General features: G+C 39.4%; 1 protein-coding gene across 1 annotated transcript in view; it reads left to right on the top strand.

Annotated features, from left to right (window-relative positions):
* Positions 1 to 2499, top strand: part of LOC112097225 (cytokinin riboside 5'-monophosphate phosphoribohydrolase LOG7-like) — a 4059-nt gene extending 1560 nt beyond the window's left edge. The window contains exon 4 of the mRNA XM_024181869.1: positions 2357 to 2499. Within this exon, the coding sequence (XP_024037637.1) occupies positions 2357 to 2499 (143 nt within the window). The remainder of the gene's footprint in view (positions 1 to 2356) is intronic.
* Positions 2500 to 22865: the final 20366 nt, after the last annotated feature.

The raw sequence follows: 22865 nt of genomic DNA, 5'->3' as shown, positions 1-22865 counted from the left end.
CTTTGATCCGTTTAAGCCTTTCTAGCCAACCCTATTATAAAGAATCCATAGTTAACCCCTTTGAGCCTTTAAAAAAAAAAAACTTTTTCTTTGGTAACCTATCATCTTTTCCTACTCCAATGAGGAGTATCACCTTATATTTTATGTTTTCCATCACCCAATTATGTTTGAAAATAAGGATGATTATGTATTCCTAATAATGGTGCTATAAAAAAAATGATATGTATATATCAATTAATAAAAAAAAAATCCAAGCAAAAAAAAAAGCACCTTATAATCTCCACAAAGTCCCCTATTTTTCAAACATATATTTTTGTTTTTCCTATTACCTTTTTTGTTAGTCATAACTCTAGCCTACGTTACGTTCTACTAAAAGTCCTTCTCGATTTTTGGGAACTATAGTCTGAAGTAAAAGCTGGTAATATGGACTAAAAGATGTGGTGATGCATAAAAATAAAAATAAAATTTGCTAGTAATTCATTGGACTTGAGATCATTTTATTTCTAAGCCGTGGGCATTATTTTTTTCATCTTGGTGAGAGCATGTGATATTGTTTTATTATTTCAGATTTACCATTTTTTTTTGAGTGACGAATTAATTTGGGGTATATATTCTTTTGAGAGAGTCACTCTTAATCGTGAGATTTTGGGGTTTGATGTATTATTCTTAAAAGTGGCTTGATTAATGTTGCTCTGATAATTGATCATTTTACAGGATTTTACTAAATTATTTTGTGCGGGTGTGATTTTCTGTAGTCTGAAGATAATGCTTATACTTTTATTTGATTATAGTCATTAATTTGATGGAAGAAGTAAACACAATTTTTCAAAAAAAAAAAAAATTTTCAATTTGGTTTTGAAATTTCTCTAAATTTTTATCGCTTAAATTGCTAGGGCCTAGCAATAAGCTGGTTGGGGGGTGTGATTAACACTAAAAAGTGTACATTTAATAAGGATAAAATTATTAGTTTTTCACTTATTGTGTCGATTAATGCGTTCATTATTTCTAAATTATTTTAATACTCCCCAAATATATTTTATGTTAAATTAATTCGTAATTTGTTAATTTTTATCTTGTAAATATTTTTCAGGAATAAAGATAGAATTGAAATTGAAAGCGGGAACAAAGACGAACTACTGGAACAAAATTGAAGAGATGTAATAATAAATAATAAATAAAATAAAAAAAGAACAAAAGAACAAAAACATGTTGGTGATGGTCAGGAGGCCATCACGCCTCCTGGCCATCACACAATTCAATATATATATATAATATAAAAAATAAATAAAATATTAATATTAATAAAATAAAATAAAAGAAGATGATTTACTTTGCCTATAAAAGGCAAAGGGTGGCACGCCAAGCGGGGGATCCTTTTTCAAAGAGCCAATTTTGAGAGCTATTTTGAGAGCTTAAGCCGAGAGAGAATAGAGTGCAGCTGAAGAATTTCTTTCTTTCTTTGTTTCTTTTCTTTTCTTTTCTTTTTTTGTTTCCATTTGTATCAATTTTCTTTGTAATATATTTCAAAAAGTTTATCAAATAAAAAGAGTATTGTGTTTTCTTTAAATATGAGTAGCTAATTTTATTAAGCTGAGATGAAGGGTGAAGCTCAATGTTTCAAACTATTAATTATTATTATTTTCTCAAATGAGTTTTTAAGGTTATTTAATTCTTTTCTAATTATTTTTATATTATGTTAATTTATAAATCTCACTGAATTTTATGATATTTTGACATAATGTCGACACATTAATATAATGTGGCACATTAGGTATTTTATTCTATATTTATCCACACACATAGAATTAAATGATATAATAATTAATTGATAAAAGTGAGGCAAAATATAAATGAGAGAGTAATAAAATTATAATTTGAAAACAGAGAGTGGATCCTAAAACTTAGCTTATTTTTAAATCAATTTCAAATAATTTCTTTACCCCGTTATTAATTTTCTTAGTTTTACTAGATTTAAAACTCCATGTGGTTCGACCCGGTCTCACCGGGTTATATTATAACTAGACACTCTTATACTTGAGAGCAATACACTTTTGAGTCGTGTCAGCAGCTTTTCTTGAGCGGTCTGAACAGCTGTAACCATAGCTGAATAAGTGAATAAGAGCCGTGGAGGCTCCTCTGGTGCTGTTGGTGGAGGTCGAAAAGTCATTCGGACAGTTCCATCAAATCTTTATTCAAACATACTTTCTGTTGTTTGGATAGGAGAAGTATTGGTGTGGAACTTCTCATAGTTTGAAATCCATTCCAAGGGCATGAGTTTTATGAGTTCATGTCTAGGGATCTGTCTTGGAATTTGAATTATGGTTGGTATCTGATCTGATTCTGCTAACACCATGAGGGCGTCAGAGTGGTGCTCAGGTGATGGAAGGTCTAAGGCATGGTTCTGGAGCCGATAGACCAATTGATGGTGAAGAGTTGCAATTTTTGCAGAAGAGATTTGTTCGGCACCTTGAATTTGCACTTGGACTTTCAAGGCAGTAGAGAGATTAGTGTCTTAAAGAGAAAGGTTGAAATTGGGATAGAAAGTGAGTAAAACACTTCCAGCATGAAGAGTGGTTAAGACAGTACCAATAACAACATCTTGGTAATGTGTGAACCTAGTATCCAGCATAACAATTCTGGCTGTGACTGGTAATCCTTTCCTTCCAGGTAAGGTTAGGATTAATCTGACTCCTCCGATATGGAGATGAGTATAACCTTCTCTTTGCCAGTTGGAAATAAACTCCAGGGGGAATTTCCAAAGTGACATATTGTTCAGCTGTGGTAGCCTGGAGGGAACACTGATCCAATTTGGATGATTGGATATATTCTTTTGGATGTGGTCTTTTGGTGGAAATAAGGGTTCGGAGACTGCGAGTAAAGAAGTGTGGTCGTTTATAGAGGTGATAAGGACTAAGAAGAGGAAAAGAATATTCATTGATCTGAGCAGATTCAGGGATATAAGAATATTCAACTAAATTTTCGATCTTACTAGCAGTGTGTTTGGAACAAGATTTGGGTAAGGAGAGGGTGGAAGAAAGGGAAACGGAGGTAATGACAGAAGAAATAGAAGCAGCATTGGAGGAAGTGGATGCCATTAGTAGAAAATTCTCTCTGTCGTGGAAGGGTCGAAGAAAAAAAGAAGCAAACTTTGATCATACCATTTTGAGAAAGGAAATGAAGGCTCTGATACCAAAGTGGATGCACAAGACCCATGGGAAGCATTTTTACCCTTAAGTCAACACCTTCAGAACCTCCAACAAACACCACCAGCACCTACCCCAGACGATCCAACAAATAAAGCCAGTTCTAGCGCACCAACTGGATCCAAGGAACACCCGTCTTGTTCTTGGCGCAAAATATTTTGCCCTTGGCCACCACGTCGACCAGATCATCAACATCCACCAGAAACTCCACGTCTATCACTCAAAGTTTTCTTTTCAAAAGATAACGATGCGATTGACATCTCATCAGATGAAGATTACATGAATCTCTCATCTCCGTGATTCATGCAATTTGGCATCTTTTGCTTTTTTCAAAGTTGGCTTGTAATAATTAAAGCATGAGTCATGCTTGTCATGCTTTTCATGCTTTAATTTGTCTTTATTACTTTTGCTTTTTCAAAGTTGGCTTGTAATAATTAAAGCATGAGTCATGCTTTAGTTTATTTTTATTGCTTTGCTTTTAAAACTTGTCGTTTGTAAAGTGATAGGGGCCCTGTCCTATCCTTTTCTATATAAGCTCATCTTCTCCTCGTTGGAAGTAGAGCACAATATTAATAACATCTCTAGCCTTCTATACTCATGAATTTCTCATTTCTCTTTTCTCTCTGTCAATGGAGCTCTACAGTATTTAAAATAAGAAGAAAACTTACATTTGTTCATTTTGAAACTTAAGGAAGTATGCTCTGCACTTGCCTCTTGCAAGGATCCTGTGCATCAGAAAACTTTTGATAATTTCTTATCTGGTTTGGTACCCTGTTTTAGACTAAAGGAAAGTATGTTTTGGGTTATATAACCTGAGATAAAAATATTTTAAAGTTTTTTGATCTCAGAGGTATATCGGCTGGAAACCCGAACTTGCGGACTACTGGTCCAAAGAACAGTCTTAACTGTTATAGTTCTGGTGTAACAACGCCACGTATTCTCGCTATATTTGTGGTATCAGAGCTTGGGCCGAGCCTAACTCAGCCCCAAAAGAGCTCTCAAAGGGTGAGGACTGCCCAGCGCTTATAAGCGACTAGGAGCTTTAGCTTGCCAGCGATGCGGGATAAGAGCTTATCATTCACTCTACCCTCGCTCTCGAGCCTTGGCTCTGATACCAACTTGGGTCGGGCTTAACTCAGCCCCAAAAGAGCTCTCAAAGGGTGAGGACTGCCCAGTGCTTATAAGCGACCAGGAGCTTTGGCTTGCTAGCAATGTGGGATAAGAGCTTATCATTCACTCAAAAATAGCTCTCAAAGGGTGAGGACTGCCCAGCGCTTATAAGCGACCAGGAGCTTTGGCTTGCCAGCGATGTGGGATAAGAGCTTATCATTCACTTTATCCTCGCCCTCGGGCCTTGGCTCTGATACCAACTTGGGCTGGGCCTAACTCTGCCCCAAAAGAGCTCTCAAAGGGTGGGGACTGCCCAGCGCTTATAAGCGACCAGGAGCTTTGGCTTGCCAGCGATGTGGGATAAGAGCTTATCATTCACTCTACCCTCGCCCTCGGGCCTTGGCTCTGATACCAACTTGGGCCGGGCCTAACTCTGCCCTAAAAGAGCTCTTAAAGGGTGAGGACTGCCCAACGCTTATAAGCGACCAGGAGCTTTGGCTTGCCAGTGATGTGGGATAAGAGCTTATTATTCACTTGGTGATGGAAGGTCTAGGGCATGGTTCTGGAGCTGATAGACCAATTGATGGTGAAGAGTTGTAATTTTTGCAAAAACGATTTGTTCGGCGCCTTGAATTTGCACTTGGACTTTCAAGGCAATAGAGAGATTAGTGTCTTGAAGAGATAGGTTGAAATTGGGATAGAAAGTGAGTAAAACACTTCCAGCATGAAGAGTGGTTAAGACAGTACCAATAACAACATCTTGGTAATGTGTGAACCTAATATCCAGCATAGCAATTCTGGCTGTGACTGGTAATCATTTCCTTCCATGTAAGGTTAGGATTAATCTGACTCCTTCAATATGGAGATGAGTATAACCTTCTCTTTGCCAGTTGGAAATCAACTCCGGGAGAATTTCAAGAGTGACATATTGTTCAGCGTTGGTAGCCTGAAGGGAACACTGATCCAATCTGAATGACTGGATATATTCTTTTGGATGTGGTCTTTTGGCAAATATATGGAATGACATAGAGGACAGCACATGGCATATAAGCACTAGTTTCCCATCAAAAGATAGCAACCGATTAGCCCAACCAGAGATTCTATCCCTGACTTTCTGGACCATATCGTCAAAATGAGAGAGCTCGAGGCACCTTGTGGAGACCGAGCACCCAAGGTAAGTAATCGGAAGTTGACGCTGTTGGAAACTAGTGACAGAGTGGACAGTAGCCTGGCGAGAAGCCGAAGCCAAACTCCTAATATAGAAACTGCTCTTGGCCTGATTATTCAGTTGCCCCGTGATCGTCTCATAGTGATGTAATAAATCCATAAGCCACTAAAGGCTTGACCGTATCCTATTTGCAAAAATAAAAATATCATTTGCAAAACTCAAATGGGAGATAGAAACATGTGCAGCAGAATAATATCGAACAGAGGGATATTTGGAGTAAAAATAATCCAAACCCCGAGATAACAACTCAGTAGCAAAAATAAACAAACATGGGAAAAGAGAGTCACTCTACCGAAGACCCCCTTAGGATTGAAAATACCCATAATTGATCCCATTCACTAAATTAGAGAACCAAGGGCCGTAGATAGCACGTCAAATAAGAGATACCCACCACTCAGAGAACCCAAAATATCACAACATTTGAATGATGAAAGACCAAGACATACGATCTGTTCATTTTGAAACTTAAGGGCCCTGTCCTATCCTTTTCTATATAAGCTCATCTTCTCCTCGTTGGAAGTAGAGCACAACATTAATAAAATCTCTAGCCTTCTATACTCATGAATTTCTAATTTCTCTTTTCTCTCTGTCAATGAAGTTCTACAGTATTTAAAATAAGAAGAAAACTTACATCTGTTCATTTTGAAACTTAAGGAAGTATGCTCTGCATTTGCCTCTTGCAAGGATCCTGTGCATCAGAAAACTTTTGATAATTTCTTATCTGGTTTGGTACCCTGTTTTAGACTAAAGGAAAGTATGTTTTGGGTTATATAACCTGAGATAAAAATGTTTTAAAGTTTTTTGATCTCAGAGGTATATTGGCTGGAAACCCGAACTTGCGGACTACTGGTCCAAAGAACAGTCTTAACTGTTATAGTTCTGGTGTAACAACGCCACGTATTCTCGCTGTATTTGTGGTATCAGAGCTTGGGCCGAGCCTAACTCAGCCCCAAAAGAGCTCTCAAAGGGTGAGGACTGCCCAGCGCTTATAAGCGACCAGGAGCTTTGGCTTGCCAGCGATGCGGGATAAGAGCTTATCATTCACTCTACCCTCGCTCTCGAGCCTTGGCTCTGATACCAACTTGGGTCGGGCTTAACTCAGCCCCAAAAGAGCTCTCAAAGGGTGAGGACTGCCCAGTGCTTATAAGCGACCAGGAGCTTTGGCTTGCTAGCAATGTGGGATAAGAGCTTATCATTCACTCAAAAATAGCTCTCAAAGGGTGAGGACTGCCCAACGCTTATAAGAGACCAGGAGCTTTGGCTTGCCAGCGATGTGGGATAAGAGCTTATCATTCACTCTACCCTCGCCCTCGGGCCTTGGCTTTGATACCAACTTGGGCCGGGCCTAACTCTGCCCCAAAAGAGGTCTCAAAGGGTGAGGACTACCCAGCGCTTATAAGCGACCGGGAGCTTTAGCTTGCCAGCGATGTGGGATAAAAGCTTATCATTCACTCTATCCTCGCCTTCGGGCCTTAGCTCTGATACCAACTTGGGCCGGGCCTAACTCTACCCCAAAAGAGCTCTCAAAGGGTGGGGACTGCCCAGCGCTTATAAGCGACCAGGAGATTTGGCGTGCCAGCGATGTGGGATAAGAGCTTATCATTCACTCTACCCTCGCCCTCAGGCCTTGGCTCTGATACCAACTTGGGCCGGACCTAACTCTGCCCCAAAAGAGCTCTCAAAGGGTGAGGACTGCCCAGCGCTTATAAGCGACCGGGAGCTTTGGCTTGCCAGCGATGTGGGATAAGAGCTTATCATTCACTCGGTGATGGAAGGTCTAGGGCATGTTCTGGAGCTGATAGACCAATTGATGGTGAAGAGTTGTAATTTTTGCAGAAAAGATTTGTTCGGCACCTTGAGTTTGCACTTGGACTTTCAAGGCAGTGGAGAGATTCATGTCTTGAAGAGATAGGTTGAAATTGGGATAGAAAGTGAGTAAAACACTTCCAGCATGAAGAGTGGTTAAGACAGTACCAATAACGGCTTCTTGGTAATATGTGAACCTAGTATCCAGCATAGCAATTCTGGCTGTGACTGGTAATCCTTTCCTTCCATGTAAGGTTAGGATTAATCTGACTCTTCCAATATGGAGATGAGTATAACCTTCTCTTTGCCAGTTGGAAATCAACTCCGGGAGAATTTCCAGAGTGACATAGTGTTCAGCTGTGGTAGCCTGAAGGGAACACTGATCCAATCTGGATGACTGGATATATTCTTTTGGATGTGGTCTTTGGGCAAATATATGGAACGGCATAGAGGACAACACATGGCATATAAGCACCAATTTCCCATCAGAAGATAGCAACCGATTAGCCCAACCAGAGATTCTATCCTTGACTTTCTGGACCATATCGTCAAAATAAGAGAGCTCGAGGAACCTTGTGAAGACCGGGCACCCAAGGTAAGTAATCGAAAGTTAACGCTGTTGGAAACCAGTGACAGAGTGGACAGTAGCCTGGCGAGAAGCCGAAGCCAAACTCCTAATATAGAAACTGCTCTTGGCCTGATTATTCAGTTGCCCCGTGATCGTCTCATAGTGATGTAATAAATCTATAAGCCACTAAAGGCTTGACCGTATCCTATTTGTAAAAATAAAAATATCATTTGCAAAACTCAAATGGGAGATAGAAACATGTGCAGCTGAATAATATCGAGCAGCGGGATATTGGGAGTAAAAATAATCCAACCCCGAGATAAAAACTCAGTAGCAATAATAAACAAACATGGGGAAAGAGAGTCACCCTACCGAAGACCACATTGGGATTGAAAATACCCATAATTGATCCCATTCACTAAATTTGAGAACCAAGGGCCGTAGATAGCACGTCAAATCAGAGATACCCACCGCTCAGAGAACCCAAAACATCACAACATCTGAATGATGAAAGACCAAGATATACGATCATAAGCCTTAGCCATATCAACCTTCAACACTACATTATTCCCTTGATTGTGGCAATTAAGATCATGTACTAGCTCCTAAACTAAAAGCATGTTATCATGGATCACTCCGGTCAGGAACAAAACCACTATAAGTAGGAGAAATAATATGAGGCAGAAAAGAAGCCACTTTGTCACATTACAAAGGTTAATCGGACATAAATCAACCCAAGAAGCCAGTGAAGGCTTCTTAGGAAGAAGAACCAGTAATGTACTCTTATAATTCCTGGGCATGGCTGAACAACAACATCCAATAAATCACCGCAAATAATATCCAACCAGGACTGGTTAAATCTTCTAAAAAACCCATCCAGACCAATAGCACCATCATGATTAATAGAAAAGACCACATGCCTAACCTCATCCATATTCGACTCTCTACATAAACCCACACCATCCTCCACAGTCATAATAGAGAGAACAAAAATCTGTATGCTGAAACTAACTAGCACCTCTCGCCCACGTTGGGCCTGGGCCTAACTCAGCCCCAAAAGAGCTCTCAAAGGGTGAGGACTGCCCAGAGCTTATAAGCAATACCAGGACCTCGCTTGCAGATGATGTGGGATTGGCACCATTTGTGCACTTACGCTCCACACACCCTTGGGCCATTGTTGCCCCCTCTCGGGCAAAGGCTTTGATACTAGTCGGTAGTTGTACGTGGCGTTGTTACACCAGATCTATAACAGAACAAAGTCTATCTTTAGGGCCAATAGCCCGCAAGTTCTGGTTTCCAGCCGATATACACTTATCCGTCAAAATACCAAAAATCGAAAATCATATTTGAAAACAGTTTTTCACGATACCACCCAAAAACACGGCACTCTTGGCCTTCAAAGAGGGTGAACGTTGTGAGAAAACAATTTCATTTTAAAAAATCGATTTTGGAGGATAAAACATGACCTTTCTGATGCACATGATCTTTAGGCTTAAGGCAAGTGCAGAGCATACTCAATTTAGAAAATTAGAGGTGAGCGTATCATTATTAACTCAAATAATTTTTTCGATTCCTAGAAGAGAGAAAGGTTTAGAGAGACATCATGAAGAAAAACTTAATTTTATTTCTGATTAACTCCTGCCTTACAAAAGGAAAGAGAGATCCTTATATAGAGATCTCGAGGGAGGAGAGATAAAGTGGGACCCTTATCTTTTACAAAACCATAATGATTAAAGCACACCACGCCAAAACTAAAAAGGAAAAGTAAAAGACAAGCTTTAGGAGCAAAAGCAAAAGATTCCCATGTGTGTCTGCAATCATGGAGTGGATGGGTAACGGGATGGAGACACATCACCAGTTGCTTTTTCATAATGGCGTTTGGCACGCCTGATCTATCGTTGATCAAGATAAGTTTCAGCCTGCAAATAGGCTTCTTCATCAGCGATAGTCATTCCTTTTGGGGCTGATGGAGCAGGAGGGTCTGGTTCTGTGACAATGTAGTGGGAATTTTCAGTATGGAGAAGGGACTGAAAATCTTCCCATGGGTCCTGAGCGTCTTGGAATAAGACGTTAGTGTAATTAGGACATTGTTCCATAACAAGGATTCCTCGAGGACTTGAACTGGAACCTAGAGTACAGGTTTGTTCTTTTGAGATTATTTCCAAGGTGTGAGATGGTCCAATAGAGGTGTGGTGAATGTTTGTGGCGGATGGCTGAACATTGTTAAGTTTCAGAAGGTATGACTTGAGAATAGAGGTGACAGATGGATCATGAATGAAGGTGTAAAGATGAGGACAAGTTCTCCATTCATAGGCCATATCTTGTGTCAAGAAGTCTGTTGTTTCTAGGTGCTGGAAGTAAGGTCTATGAACGATGTAGACTGCAGTGAACATGTCTGCTTCTTGTTCTGGCATTTTGTCTAATCCGTGAAAAGTACACAGATTTTTGAGTTGTTTACGCCACCACGTGAGTGGTAAATACCATTCAAGGAGAGTCCACAGAAGGTCTGGAGAGAATTCAGGAGTAGTGAGATGGCGGAGGACTGGTTGGATAGGGGAGACCAGTTTTGTAGCATACAGGGTAGTGAGACACCACATGTACTATAACTCAACTTCGCAGATGGTTAAGGAAGAGAGGGTAAGACCTGTGAGAAACAAGTTTTCCATACAGAGAGAAGGAAAACAATAAGGTTTTTTGGTTTGAACATTAAAGAAATACCGTTAAAAGAATTTCTTTGCAAAGTCTTGGAGCTGGTAGGCTGAATGAAAAGTAAAGTTCATGGGGAAGGTTCTCTGGTTAAGAGCTTTGAAAGGAAGTTGATGGTTCATGGCTATAACTGGGGTGGTATGAATGGAGGAAATAAGTGAGGGTTTATTTATAGCCGGACGAGTAAGAAAGTTTGGGATGAGGTTCTGTTTGCCTTTTATGTGTTGGATAGTAAAATCATATTTAGCAAACCAGTTATTAAGGCTAAGCAGTTGTTTGTCGGGGAGCCATTTATATTTGAAGTCAAAGATTTGAGGAAAAGAGGAGTTGTCCATGTTGATAAGGAATTTGTGGCTGATTAAATGAAATTCAAACTTTTTGATTCCATACTTGACCGCCAAAATCTCTTTATAGATCACATAGTAGTTCTTTTCAGAGTCTTTGAATTGTCCGCTTGTAGGTGCACAGAAGTGACGTACACCATTTATCTCTTCAAGAATGATGGCACTCCAGTAATCATCATTGACATCAGTCTGTAAGATTCGTTGGCCAGTTGTGGGAATGTGGAGAGGAGGAGGTGGCTGGGCTATCATCTTTAGTTGTTGGATAGTTGTTGTCTATGCTGGTCCCCATAGAGGGCACTGTTTTCTGAGCATGCTGGACAGCTGGCTTGTGTGGACTGCAACTTTAGGGATGAAATCACGGACATAATTAACAATCCCAAGGAACTGTTGGATCTCCTTTTTGTTGAGATGTGTGTCCGAAAACTTTAATAATTCAGTTGCAATATGTGGGCCAGGTTGATAATGGCCATCTTTAATCACCATGTCGAGAAAGTCAATTGATTCCTTTGCTATGCTGCTTTTCTTTTCAGAAAGCATGATTCCGTGTTCCTGCACAATGTGAAAGAAATCCAAAAGGAGCTTCTGGTGGCTCTCATGGTCAGAGGAAAATAATAGGATATCATCAATATAAACTAAGGCATGATGGAGAATAGGACTGAAGATTTTTGTCATGGCCTTTTGAAATAATGAAGGAGCAACCTTGAGACCAAAAGGCATAACAATCCACTGATAATGGGCATCTAGGATGCAGAAGGCATTTTGGGACGGTCAACTGGTGAAATAGCAAGTTGCCAAAAACCAGCTTTAAGATCAAACTTAGAGAAGATACGAGCCCCTTGAAGATGGACAAATAAGGTCTGGATTTTTGGAAGGGGGAACTCATCATCTTTAAGAAAAGAATTAAATGGCTGGTAATCAATAACTAACCTCTTTTTACCACGAACTAATTCAGATCGTTTTTCAACATAGAAGGCTTGACAAGCCCAATCTGAATCAATAGGTTCAATAAGACCTTGCTGGAGCAACTGAGAACATTCTTGCTTAGCAAGTAAGAGGTCGGAAGGAGACATAGCCGGATGGGATGCTTTTGTGGGATTTATGTCTTCGTTGAGTTTGAAGTGCTCATAATTGGTTAACCATTCCAGAGCCATGTGTTTTTCGCAGAGGTGGTATCATTAGTAGTCGCAAATAATCTTATTTGATTTCTTAGAAGAAGATTACTCAAAAATGGAAACATCTTCAACTCCTTCATCGTCCTCTTCTCATATTTCTCTTTCCTCTACTCTATCTCTTCCAAAATCATGTTCTAAACATCTGACCTCTCAAATTGAAAATCTTGTTGAATATTCCTATATCCCCGAGTATGCCCAAATCAATGAATCTCAGTTTCCCATCATGAGTCCTTACAATCTCTATAAACAAAAAACTTTTTTTACCAGAAGTATTCGGACCTTGACCTCCACCAAAAGACCATTACCAAAAGAATATATTCAGTCTTCTAGACTGCATAAGTGTGCTTTACAAGCTTTTCAGAGCGAACAGTATGTCACTTTGGAAATACCCTCGGATCTTGTCACAAATTGGAAGCGAGAAGGGTACACACACCTCCATCTTGGCGGTGTAAGATTGATTCTCACCCTCCATAGCAGAAAAGGTTTACTTGTTACAGCCAGAATTGCTCTCCTAGACACCAGTTTCAAACAGTACCAACATGCTGTTGTAGGAACCGTCCTGACCACATTTCATGCTGGTAGTGTCTTATTAACCTTTTACCGAAATTTCAACCTCTCTCTAGAGGATCCCAATCTTCCAACGACCCTCAAAGTCCAGATCCAGCTCCAACAAACACCCACATCAAAGATTGCAACCCTCCATCACCAAATAGTGTATCGATTACAGAATCATGCACTAAACCTTCCCACACCACACACTACATCCAATGCCTTAATGATATTAACTGACACAGACACAATTCCAACCATCATCCAAATTCCCAAACAAATCCAGAAACAAGAATTGCTCAAACTCATGCCTCTTGAATGGTTAACCAATTATGAGCACTTCCACCAAAATTCTGAACTAGTCCAAACAACAGAAGCTACGTTTGAAAGACGGCAAAATTGTCAAGTCAAACTATCTTTTCAAACACCTGAAACCAAGCCTGTTTCAGACACTCCTCGGCTTTCTTACACTACTATGATTACAGCAGTTCAAACTGGTCAAGAAAAGAAACTTCCCATTCATGATTTCTCATCAGAAGGGTATCCAGTATATCTAAATAAAACTTTTTATGGGATGTTCCTGACGCCCATATGTGCAATCCCGATTTTCCTTGCTTGGATAATACGAATGTTGATGAAGAATTGGAAGTTATGCGGAGAAAGAAAAAGAAGAAGAAAAAATTCTTCTTATCCAAAACCATCTTGCAAATCCTTCCCTCCACAACCTCCACCAGATCCCAAACCTTCTGTCCATCTAATCAGATCATGCCTTATGTTTTCAAGTCAATCTTATGAGGAATCATTTCCTCCACTTGAAAAACAGACAGGCACACAAACCCGAGTTATCTCAAAACCTTTTGTTCAATCCCCAGTTACTTCCTCTGGGCAACCTGAAGAGCTAAAACAGTATGAAGCTATTTTAAACTGGCAAACCAAAAATGCTAGTGCTCAGAATCAAACTCTTCAACGACTCGGTAAGAAAATTGATCGTGTTGCCAATCAAGTCTCTCAGACTGAAACTAAAGTTGATTCAATCAGCAATCGTCTTGATCAGATGTATATACATCTACAAGACCGGATCTCTGAACTAGATGTCGATCTCAGACGAATGATCAACAACCACATTTGGGGTCCAGAATTTAATAAAAAAGAAGCCGAGATCAGAAAGCTCAAAGTTGAATTAACAAGAATTGATACTGAAAAGACTCGACCTTCCCTTTTTACTCAAACATAAACCTCAACAGTACCTCCTCCAATCTTCGAGACTTATGCACCTTTCTATACACCATCCAGACCTCAACAACCTGTTTACAATCAGTTCTTTGGATTCTCACACCTTTAACCAACTCCTTAACCTAAACCATCTTCACCTAAAAAATCAAGATCTAAAGTCAAGATTTGAGAACCAAAGCCAAAGGCCACTTCTTCTTCAACTTCCTTTCCAGTACCACTAGAAGATTCACAAAAACCCACTCCTGAGCCTCCCAAAAAAGACAAAGGCCCAATGGATCAGTATCATTATCATACTATCTAAAACACATCTTCTGACTCCTCTGAGTCAGAAACAGTCTATGAGTCAAACACATCAGAGTCCAACCCATCCTCTTCCACCTACACCAATTCAGTCGGAACCTCCACTAACTCTGAATGTGAATATGCTGTCATTACAAGCATATTAATGGCCACCAAAACTGAAGATCCAAGTACTTCAACTGCCACACCTATTGTTGAAGATAGTTCTTCTGATACTGAAAATAAAGCATCTCCGACAGAACCAGAGCCTTTGCCCGAGAGGGGGCAACAATGGCCCAAGGGTGTGTGGAGCGTAAGTGCACAAATGGTGCCAATCCCTCATCGCCTACAAGCGAGGTCCTAGCATTGCTTATAAGCTCTGGGTAGCCCTCACCCTTTGAGAGCTCTTTTGGGGCTGAGTTAGGCCCAAGCCCAACGTGGTATCAGAGCAACGGTAGCTGGCTTAGAAATCCACACAGAGGAAGCATCCTCAATCCGATAGATATGAAACAACTGGCATTTCTTTTGAATAATCGTATGGAAGAAGCGTGTATTAGCATTGTCCTCTCGAACCCAACGACCACTAGACTGCTGATGCAAAAAAAATCTCCTCACAAAGCAATGCGTGCTGCATTTGGGCCCTAGCCTAAAAAAAGATAGCTCTATCAGCAGCAGAACCAGAAAGATCATACAACTTTTCTTTCTGAGCAACATCCTTCTCCGCCTCCTTGACCCAAGAAAAAAACATTACCAAATACATCATTCTTCAACACTTTCAAGTAAAGCTTCAACCAGACAAGCTTCTGCTGAAAAGCTCTCATCCCCGAACCAACCACTGGAGCAGCCCAAGACTGCAGCACAACATCAAGAAAATCAAGATGTTTAAGCCATGCATGCAAAAACTTAAACCGAGAAGGCCCACTGGCCACATCCCTATCACAAGATAAAAGCAAAGGAGAATGTTTCGAAGCAGTATGATTTAGGTGTGTGACTCAAAAAACAAAGAAAAAAGCAAAACTATTAGGCGTTACAGATCACCCTAACAAGCTGCTTCCACGTACACCCATTAGTCCAAGTGAAAGGACTACCAATAAACCTAGCATCCTCCAAACCACAGTCTAGTAATGCTAAATTAAAAGCATCAATGGCCCCCTGAGGCTGATCATGCCCACTAGAAATCTCTGAAATAGACTGCATAACATTAAAATCTAACCTCGTAATCCAAGGCCAATCATGACTATCAACAAAGCTCACAAGAGCATCCCACAAAATCCTCTTGCACAAGTATAGAACAACTAGCATACATATAAGAAACAAACACACACAAGGTCAAGAGAAAGAGAATGACTAACCTGACAATGAGTCACCAGGCCCATATCATGCAAGAGCTCTACTGAGAAAGGCGCTGATGAGAACCCCTCAAGATCTAACTAGAAAACCTATAACTAGATTGATAAGAACCCAAGAAAGCCAATATGATCAGAATTTAGATAAAAGATCTAAACCTCGAGAAGTTAAGTCTCAAGAACCCAGATTGCTAAATAAGTCAAAAGTTATTTAAGGTGGCTAAATATCTTATTTAAGCCAAAATCCTTTGATAAGTCAAAAGTTCTTTGAAGAACAAGTTGAGAAAATCCTCTCCAATGATATCAAACTCAAGATTGTCAAAGGTGTGTTCAAACAACATAAAAAAAATGTTTATATAAGGTGGCTAACTCTAGTTTAACTTAAAAACACAAGAAAACCCTAAAATTAAAACCCGGAGCTGCATGGGCCTTCGATATTAAGCGGACCGTAACTTGGGCATATGATGTCAGATTTGGGCCCCCAATATACCGTTTTGAAGCTCTCGATGTAAAGAATGCAGCTATTGCTTTAGACTTGATTTTCTAGCCCTTAGTTTACTTCAAAAATCATCCTCTTCTATGCTCACCACCTCGTTAGCTCGAACCAAGTATACCAAGGCTGGTTCCTCCTCTTTCAAGCCCATCTTAAACATTCGTCTCTTGCAAATTGAATTTGAATTGAATTCTTCCAAAGTAGCTTGAACAAATCCTGCATTGCTTCATTGATCTTCTTAGCTCGTGCTCTCGTAATTGGCTCTTCTAGAATAAGCAACAAATCTTTAATGCTCTGCGCACTCTGGATCACATTAGGCGCAGACTAAAAAACCCAAATCTTCCCAGTCTAGGAAGAGAAAGCATGTTCCATCTTAAGCCGAATCTGAATGCCTCTAACTTATTAGAAAAAATGAAAAGCTTCAATACACATATCAAAGATAGCCAATGCAATGAAATTAATTTTCACAATCTGCAGACCGCAGGTGCCTTACTAATCCCCCTAATAATCCAAATAATGGTATTAATCAATAGGGGTAGAGGGGCAATATCGCATCCACCAACAGGTATTACGATACTTACGACTCATAATTAAGGAAAAATCCCGAGATGAAATGGCCACCCTCTCATCATTAAAACTATCAATCACTATATCCGGGGCCAAAGGAGTATGTCTATCCTCAGGATCAATAAAAAACTAGCCCTGATCACCGGAAGCAGACTTATCATAAACAACATCCTTATTGATTGAGACAAACCCAACTGATCATCACCCTCCTCATCATCAAATCCATGAATATCAGTGCAGTATGAATTATAAGTGACATGTAAATGGTCATCCATAGGCAACGGTTGATTAGCTGGAGCACCCAAAATAAGAGTAACAGCACCAGAAGGTTGAGCCTGATCACCCAATAAAGTCTCCAAACACAAACTAGTAGGAATAGAAGCACTAGATGCCAAAGGAGTCTCATTAGAGACCGCAGGGCCCAGTAGGTGAGGCTCTATAGGAGGAGCCAAACCAAATCCCAACTCTAACCATGATCCACAAGAGGCTGTAAATTAGGCACTTGAGGCTGATTATCAGCAATGACAACATATTGGGGAACATGGCCCACCTGAGTCTGAATAGTAACATCTGAAACTGGTACTTTGCCCTTATCTCGAGCATAGCACCCTTTGAGTAAGGCTTACGAAGCCTAGGATTTTGCAACATAACATGTATTAACTGGCCAAGATGTTTACAAGAGGCACAATATGCAATGACCTGCTAAAAAATAACATCCTGCCAAATACTAGAATCCCCACCACCAATCCCAATATGTGGCAGTAAAGGCCGCAAAACATCATACTCAATAATCACCCAGCAATAAAAGGCCTATTAATCGAGGCCGTGGCATGATCAACACGCATTGGTGTACTAATAACAACAATAATGGACAATAAAGCAGACTTGATTTTGGGATCCTCAGACAAAAGTTGTCACTAAACCTTTTGTCCAGTCTTCAGTAAGTCCCTCAGGCCAACTTGAAGGTCCAAGACCTTTTGAAGCCGTCTTAAACTGGCAAACACAGAATGCCAGAGCACAAAATTCGGCTTTCAGAACCCTTGATGACAAAATTGAAAGGGTTGCTTCTCAAGTCAAACAGACTAACACAAAAGTTGATAAGATCACAGCTCAACTTGAATAGATATACCTCAATCTCCAAAATCAAGTCTCTCAGCTTGATTCAGAACTTTGGATGATGATTCAAAATAGATACTGGGGTCCAGAATTCAACTAAAAAGAAGCGGAGATCAGAAAGCTAAAAGTTGAATTAGCCAGAATAGATGCAGATAAACAACAACCCTCCTTATTTGCAAAATCTCCTACCTTACCTCTCCATACACCTATCGCCCATTTTATACACCATCTTCCTCCTATCAGTCGGTAGATTATGCGAAGTTCTTTGGACTATCACATACTTTGAACAGACAACATCCAACTTCAGCTCCTTCTAAGCAAAAACCCAAACCCACCAAACTTGAAACAACATAACCACCACCAGTTTATCAACAACCATCAACTATCCCAGATCCACAGTCTTCGTTAAAATCAACTCCTGAACCTGAACCAAAAGACAAAACTCCCTTACATCAATATTTGTCCCAAGTTTATTCTCATTCATCTGAGTCAGAAGACACTTCTTCTAATCAAGAATCCTCTGACGAATCTTCAAAAGAATTCACTCTTTCTTCAGACTCTAAAGCAGATTTGGCTGATATCTCTAAACTGCTTATGGTTCAACCCTCTACAGGGTCCAATGATCCATCTCCTTCATCTCCTCCTTCAACAACCCCAATTGTTGAGGAAGCAGAATCTGATACCAACCCCACTACACCTTCCCATGACAATCCTCTTAAACCTTCAAATGGCTCATGGTTTACCTTTGATGACATCCCGAAAGTCAAATGGCCAATTCAATTCCAAGAATTTTCAGCATGGATAGATGTTCAGATGCTCAGATCTGGAGCAACATCTCAAACAGTCCTTAAAGAATTCAGTTCTTTATTTACTGGATCTTTAAGAGATTAGTTTAAAAGTCTTGGCCAATACAGACAACTTCAGTTAGTCCAAGCTGAAATTCCTCAAGTTATTGGCATCATTTATGAACAATTCCTTGGAGAAGCTACAACTGCAAATGAACAGACACGGCGAGAATTCCATCAAATGAAGTGTTGTTCTCTACAAATAAAAGATCTTGACTTTCACTACAAAAGAATGTCTATGATGTACTACAAGGTTAATGGCTTTAATGATCCTTCGTTAAAGCACGTCTTCGTAGCATCTCTTCCCCAAGAAATCCAGCCAGAATAACAGAGATAATTTACTATTCACCAGCTGGATATAGCCAACCTTTCTTTAGGAAAACTTTATCAGTTGGCAGTAAATTATTTAGAAAAGTTCTGTGAACAAAAAGAGTTCTTCAAAGATTTGATGGAAAACAACCAGCCAGTCAAAAGTGCCTGTAAAAAACCTCATCTCTCCATCAAGTGCAAAAGTGATAAAGATTGCACTTGTTCAACCAAGAAAAAATCCCATTTCCAGAAATACCGGCACCTACATAAGAAAAACCGAACTTCATCCAGACCCAAAAAACCCTACTGCTTTTTTTGAAAAAATGATCCTACCCAGTCCTCAAAATCCAAAAGCAGCTGTTGTTTCATCTGTAAGAAAAAAGGGCATTTCGTAAGAAACTGTCCAAACCGCCCTTCCAAATCAGTTCATCTCATTGAACATCTTCAAAGCTCTTCGATGCTTTTAGACAATGATGATGTCGAATCTTTCTTTTCATAATAGGAAGATTATGACGAACAAACTGCTTTTGTTCTTACAGAAGACCACTCTGACCTAGAAAGTGTTTCAGTAATCCAAGCAATACAACAAATCCAAAAAACCCTTCCAGTCACACCAAGTCCTTCAATCAAAATCCATCTTTTGCCCGAGAAATTTGACAAACCAATTTCTGTCATTGGATTCATTGACACTGGAGCACAAAAAAGTATGCTTAATCCATCCATTCTCCCAGTTCATTTTTGGGAAAAGCATAAGGAATATTTCAGACAGCCAATGGAGAATTATTCCAGACCAACCTGATAACCAAAAAATCTGTTGGTATTCAGTTCTTTCCAAACTGTGTCCTTTGGATCAAAATTGTTGGTTCTAATTTGCCTGTTGGTTCTAATTTGCCTGATAAAGATCTTTTAATTGGGTTCAACATACTTCACCTGATTAAAAACCTTCATATTACAGCCTCTAGGATTCGGTACAAATAAATGTTTCAACCATACACTGATGTCTTGAGACTATTCTCCATCTCAAACTCTCCCCCTTCATATGACCCATCAAAATTCAATTTCTTCCTTTATGTCCTGAAACCATAGTCAATTTTCACATCCTTCTCCATTGTGAAAAAATGAAAACTTTTTCATTACCCTTCAAGCTTAACGAAGACATCAATCCCACAAAAGCTACCCATCATGGTATGACACCATCTGATCTTAAACTAGCCCAACAAGAATGTTCTCAATATCTTCAACAAGGGCTCATCGAACCCATAAATTCAGAATAGGCTTGTCAGGCCTTCTATGTGAAAAAACAGTCTGAAATAGTCCGAGGCAAAAAATGTCTTGTCATAGATTATCAGCCTCTTAACTGTTTCCTCCGTGATGATAAATTCCCTTTGCCAAACGTTCAGTCTTTATTTGTCCATATTCGTAATGCCAAGGTTTTTTTCCAAATTTGACCTTAAAGCTGGCTTTTGGCAACTAGGAATTCATCCTGTTGACCATCATAAAACTGCATTTTGCATTCCAAAGTAATGCCATTCGGTCTCAAAGTAGCACCTTCGCTTTTCCAAAAAGCCATGATAAAAATCTTCGAGCCCATACTCCACCATGCACTTATCGACATAGATGATGTGCTCTTATTTTCTAAAGACCATGACTCCCATCAGGATCTACTTTCCCACTTTCTCAAGATAGTTAAATCACATGGCATTATGCTTTCTGACAAAAAGAGCATCCTAGGCTAGGACTCTGTAAAATTTCTTGGAATGGTCATTAAAGATGGCTATTATCGCCCTGGTCCACACATAGCTCAAGAGCTAGTACATTTTCCCGATGAACACTTGTCCAGAAAACAAATTCAACAGTTTCTAGGCATTGTAAATTATCTTTGGGATTTTTTTCCCTCATGTGACAATCCACACCAGTCAGTTGTCAAAAATGCTTAAGAAATTTGCTCCATCATGGGGTCCCTGTCAAACTGCTGCAGTTCAACATCTGAAAAGGATTACTCAGCATCCTTTTCCATTAAAGATCCCCACTAAAGGACAGCACATTCTTCAAACAGATGCAAGTGATGAGTATTGGGGTGCAGTACTTTTGGAAAAACTTGACGGAAAAGAATCCTACTGTGCTCATGCCAGTGGTCAGTTTGAAGAATAAAAAAAACATTACCACGTAATCTACAAGGAGATCTTAGCCGTAAAATATGGAATTCAAAAGTTTGAATTTCATCTCATTGGCCATAATTTTCTTGTCAGATTAGACAACTCCTCTTTTCCGAAGATTCTTGATTTAAAAAATAAGACACTTCCAGACAAACACCTCATCCGTCTTAAAACATGGTTTTCCAAATATGATTTTTCAGTCTAGTATATCAAAGGAGATCAAAATTTCATTCCTGATATGCTATCCAGGCCTTCCTCTTCAACTTCTCTTACTCTCATCTCCTCCTCCGTTACAATACCAGTGATCTTCATGAATTCTTCTTTGCCAAATTCAGCTCTTACAAGGAAATCTTTCCCTTGTAATCTCACATTTTTTAGTCCTTATCAAATCCAAGATTTTGCAAAAAAAGTTTATTTTCTGGTACTTCATGAACATATATCATACTCAGTCATCTGGTTTTCCTAGTTTTCACGCAGATCACCTTTTTCTCACAGGACTCACCATCGATCCCTCCAGAGATATCACAGAAAATGAACTGCTGCCATTGAGACAATTCTTAAAATAATTTGTGAGTGTTTAACAAAAAAAGCTCGTATTTAAAGATCTTGGTAACATACATAATGATACACAGTTGTAAATGGGGCGGTGTGTTTGTCGAATGATGCGTAGATAAACAGCAAAGAAAACAAACAGTAGATAAAGATAAAATCATACTATTAAAAACAATAATGTAAAAGTAAAACAAAAGGATATGTACTGGTAGTTATGACTGTGGCTCACATCTTCCTGTAGTTTTATGTCTAAAAACAGCTTGAACGCTCTCTATGGGTCGAGAATAGGTTTCCCATCCAGTTTTCTTATAAACTTGCAAACATGGTCATTTATAGTCATATTCCCGAGACTTTATCATGCACATAATGGCCATAACTAAAAAATTACTCTCTGTATGTATCCACTAGGATGCGTTTCAAGAGTCAAAAGGATATCATCCAATGACTCTTTATTTAAGCCATCCCTAATGAACTTAATCTTATCTTTCCTGTTGTCGGACACCATTCCCAAAGAAGTACATGGATTTCTATAGCATTACATTCTAGCATACTTATGACATGAAACTAAAGAGCTACAACTCTTCGTTTTCTGCAACAAATTTGGCAGGCGATTCCCCTACTAACCGTACTTTGGCTTCATTTATTCTTCATAAGCAGGAGCAAGCATTCGGATCAAGCTTTGTAGATTGTGAGAATTGCATTTTGAGGGAGAAAGGGAAATTGCTAGTGAAGCTTTATAAGAATTGCGTTCTTATCCATACCTTGGCTGGAGAATATCGATTATCGTGGGAAACTGATAGGACCAACTTTAATCATCACAGGGTATTGTTATCCACCAATTAAGTGCGAGCAAATGATAGCACACCAAAGAAACAAATTAATCTAGCAAAAATAAAACACATATTAAGGCAAACTACAAAATGAAAACACACAATGTAGAAAGTGGGACTTTAATTCATCGTTGTCCCTTTATTGAGTTTACATCAAGTCCCAATTGGATTTTGTAGATACCACCTTCTATTTCTTTGGGTTGTTTTCCTAACTCTTCAAAATGGGATACTAATGCTGGTGGTCGTAGATTCCAAATAGGATGGGATTTACAAATTTGGAGCAAGCTGTTTAGGTGACGCTTCACACGTAGAAGTTGCTTAAATTTGATTGAAGAAGATCTGGCTTATTGAGGTATTCATTACGTATGGTGCAAGTGATGAGAGAGAAAACAACTGTAAAACAAACACACTTTAATAGGAAACAAACAATTTCAATTAGCAAAAGAATAATAA

The sequence above is a fragment of the Citrus clementina genome, unplaced genomic scaffold, assembly GCF_000493195.1.
Source record: "Citrus clementina cultivar Clemenules unplaced genomic scaffold, Citrus_clementina_v1.0 scaffold_6, whole genome shotgun sequence".
NCBI lineage: Eukaryota > Viridiplantae > Streptophyta > Magnoliopsida > Sapindales > Rutaceae > Citrus > Citrus x clementina.
This window is presented reverse-complemented; position numbering and strand designations above follow the sequence as displayed.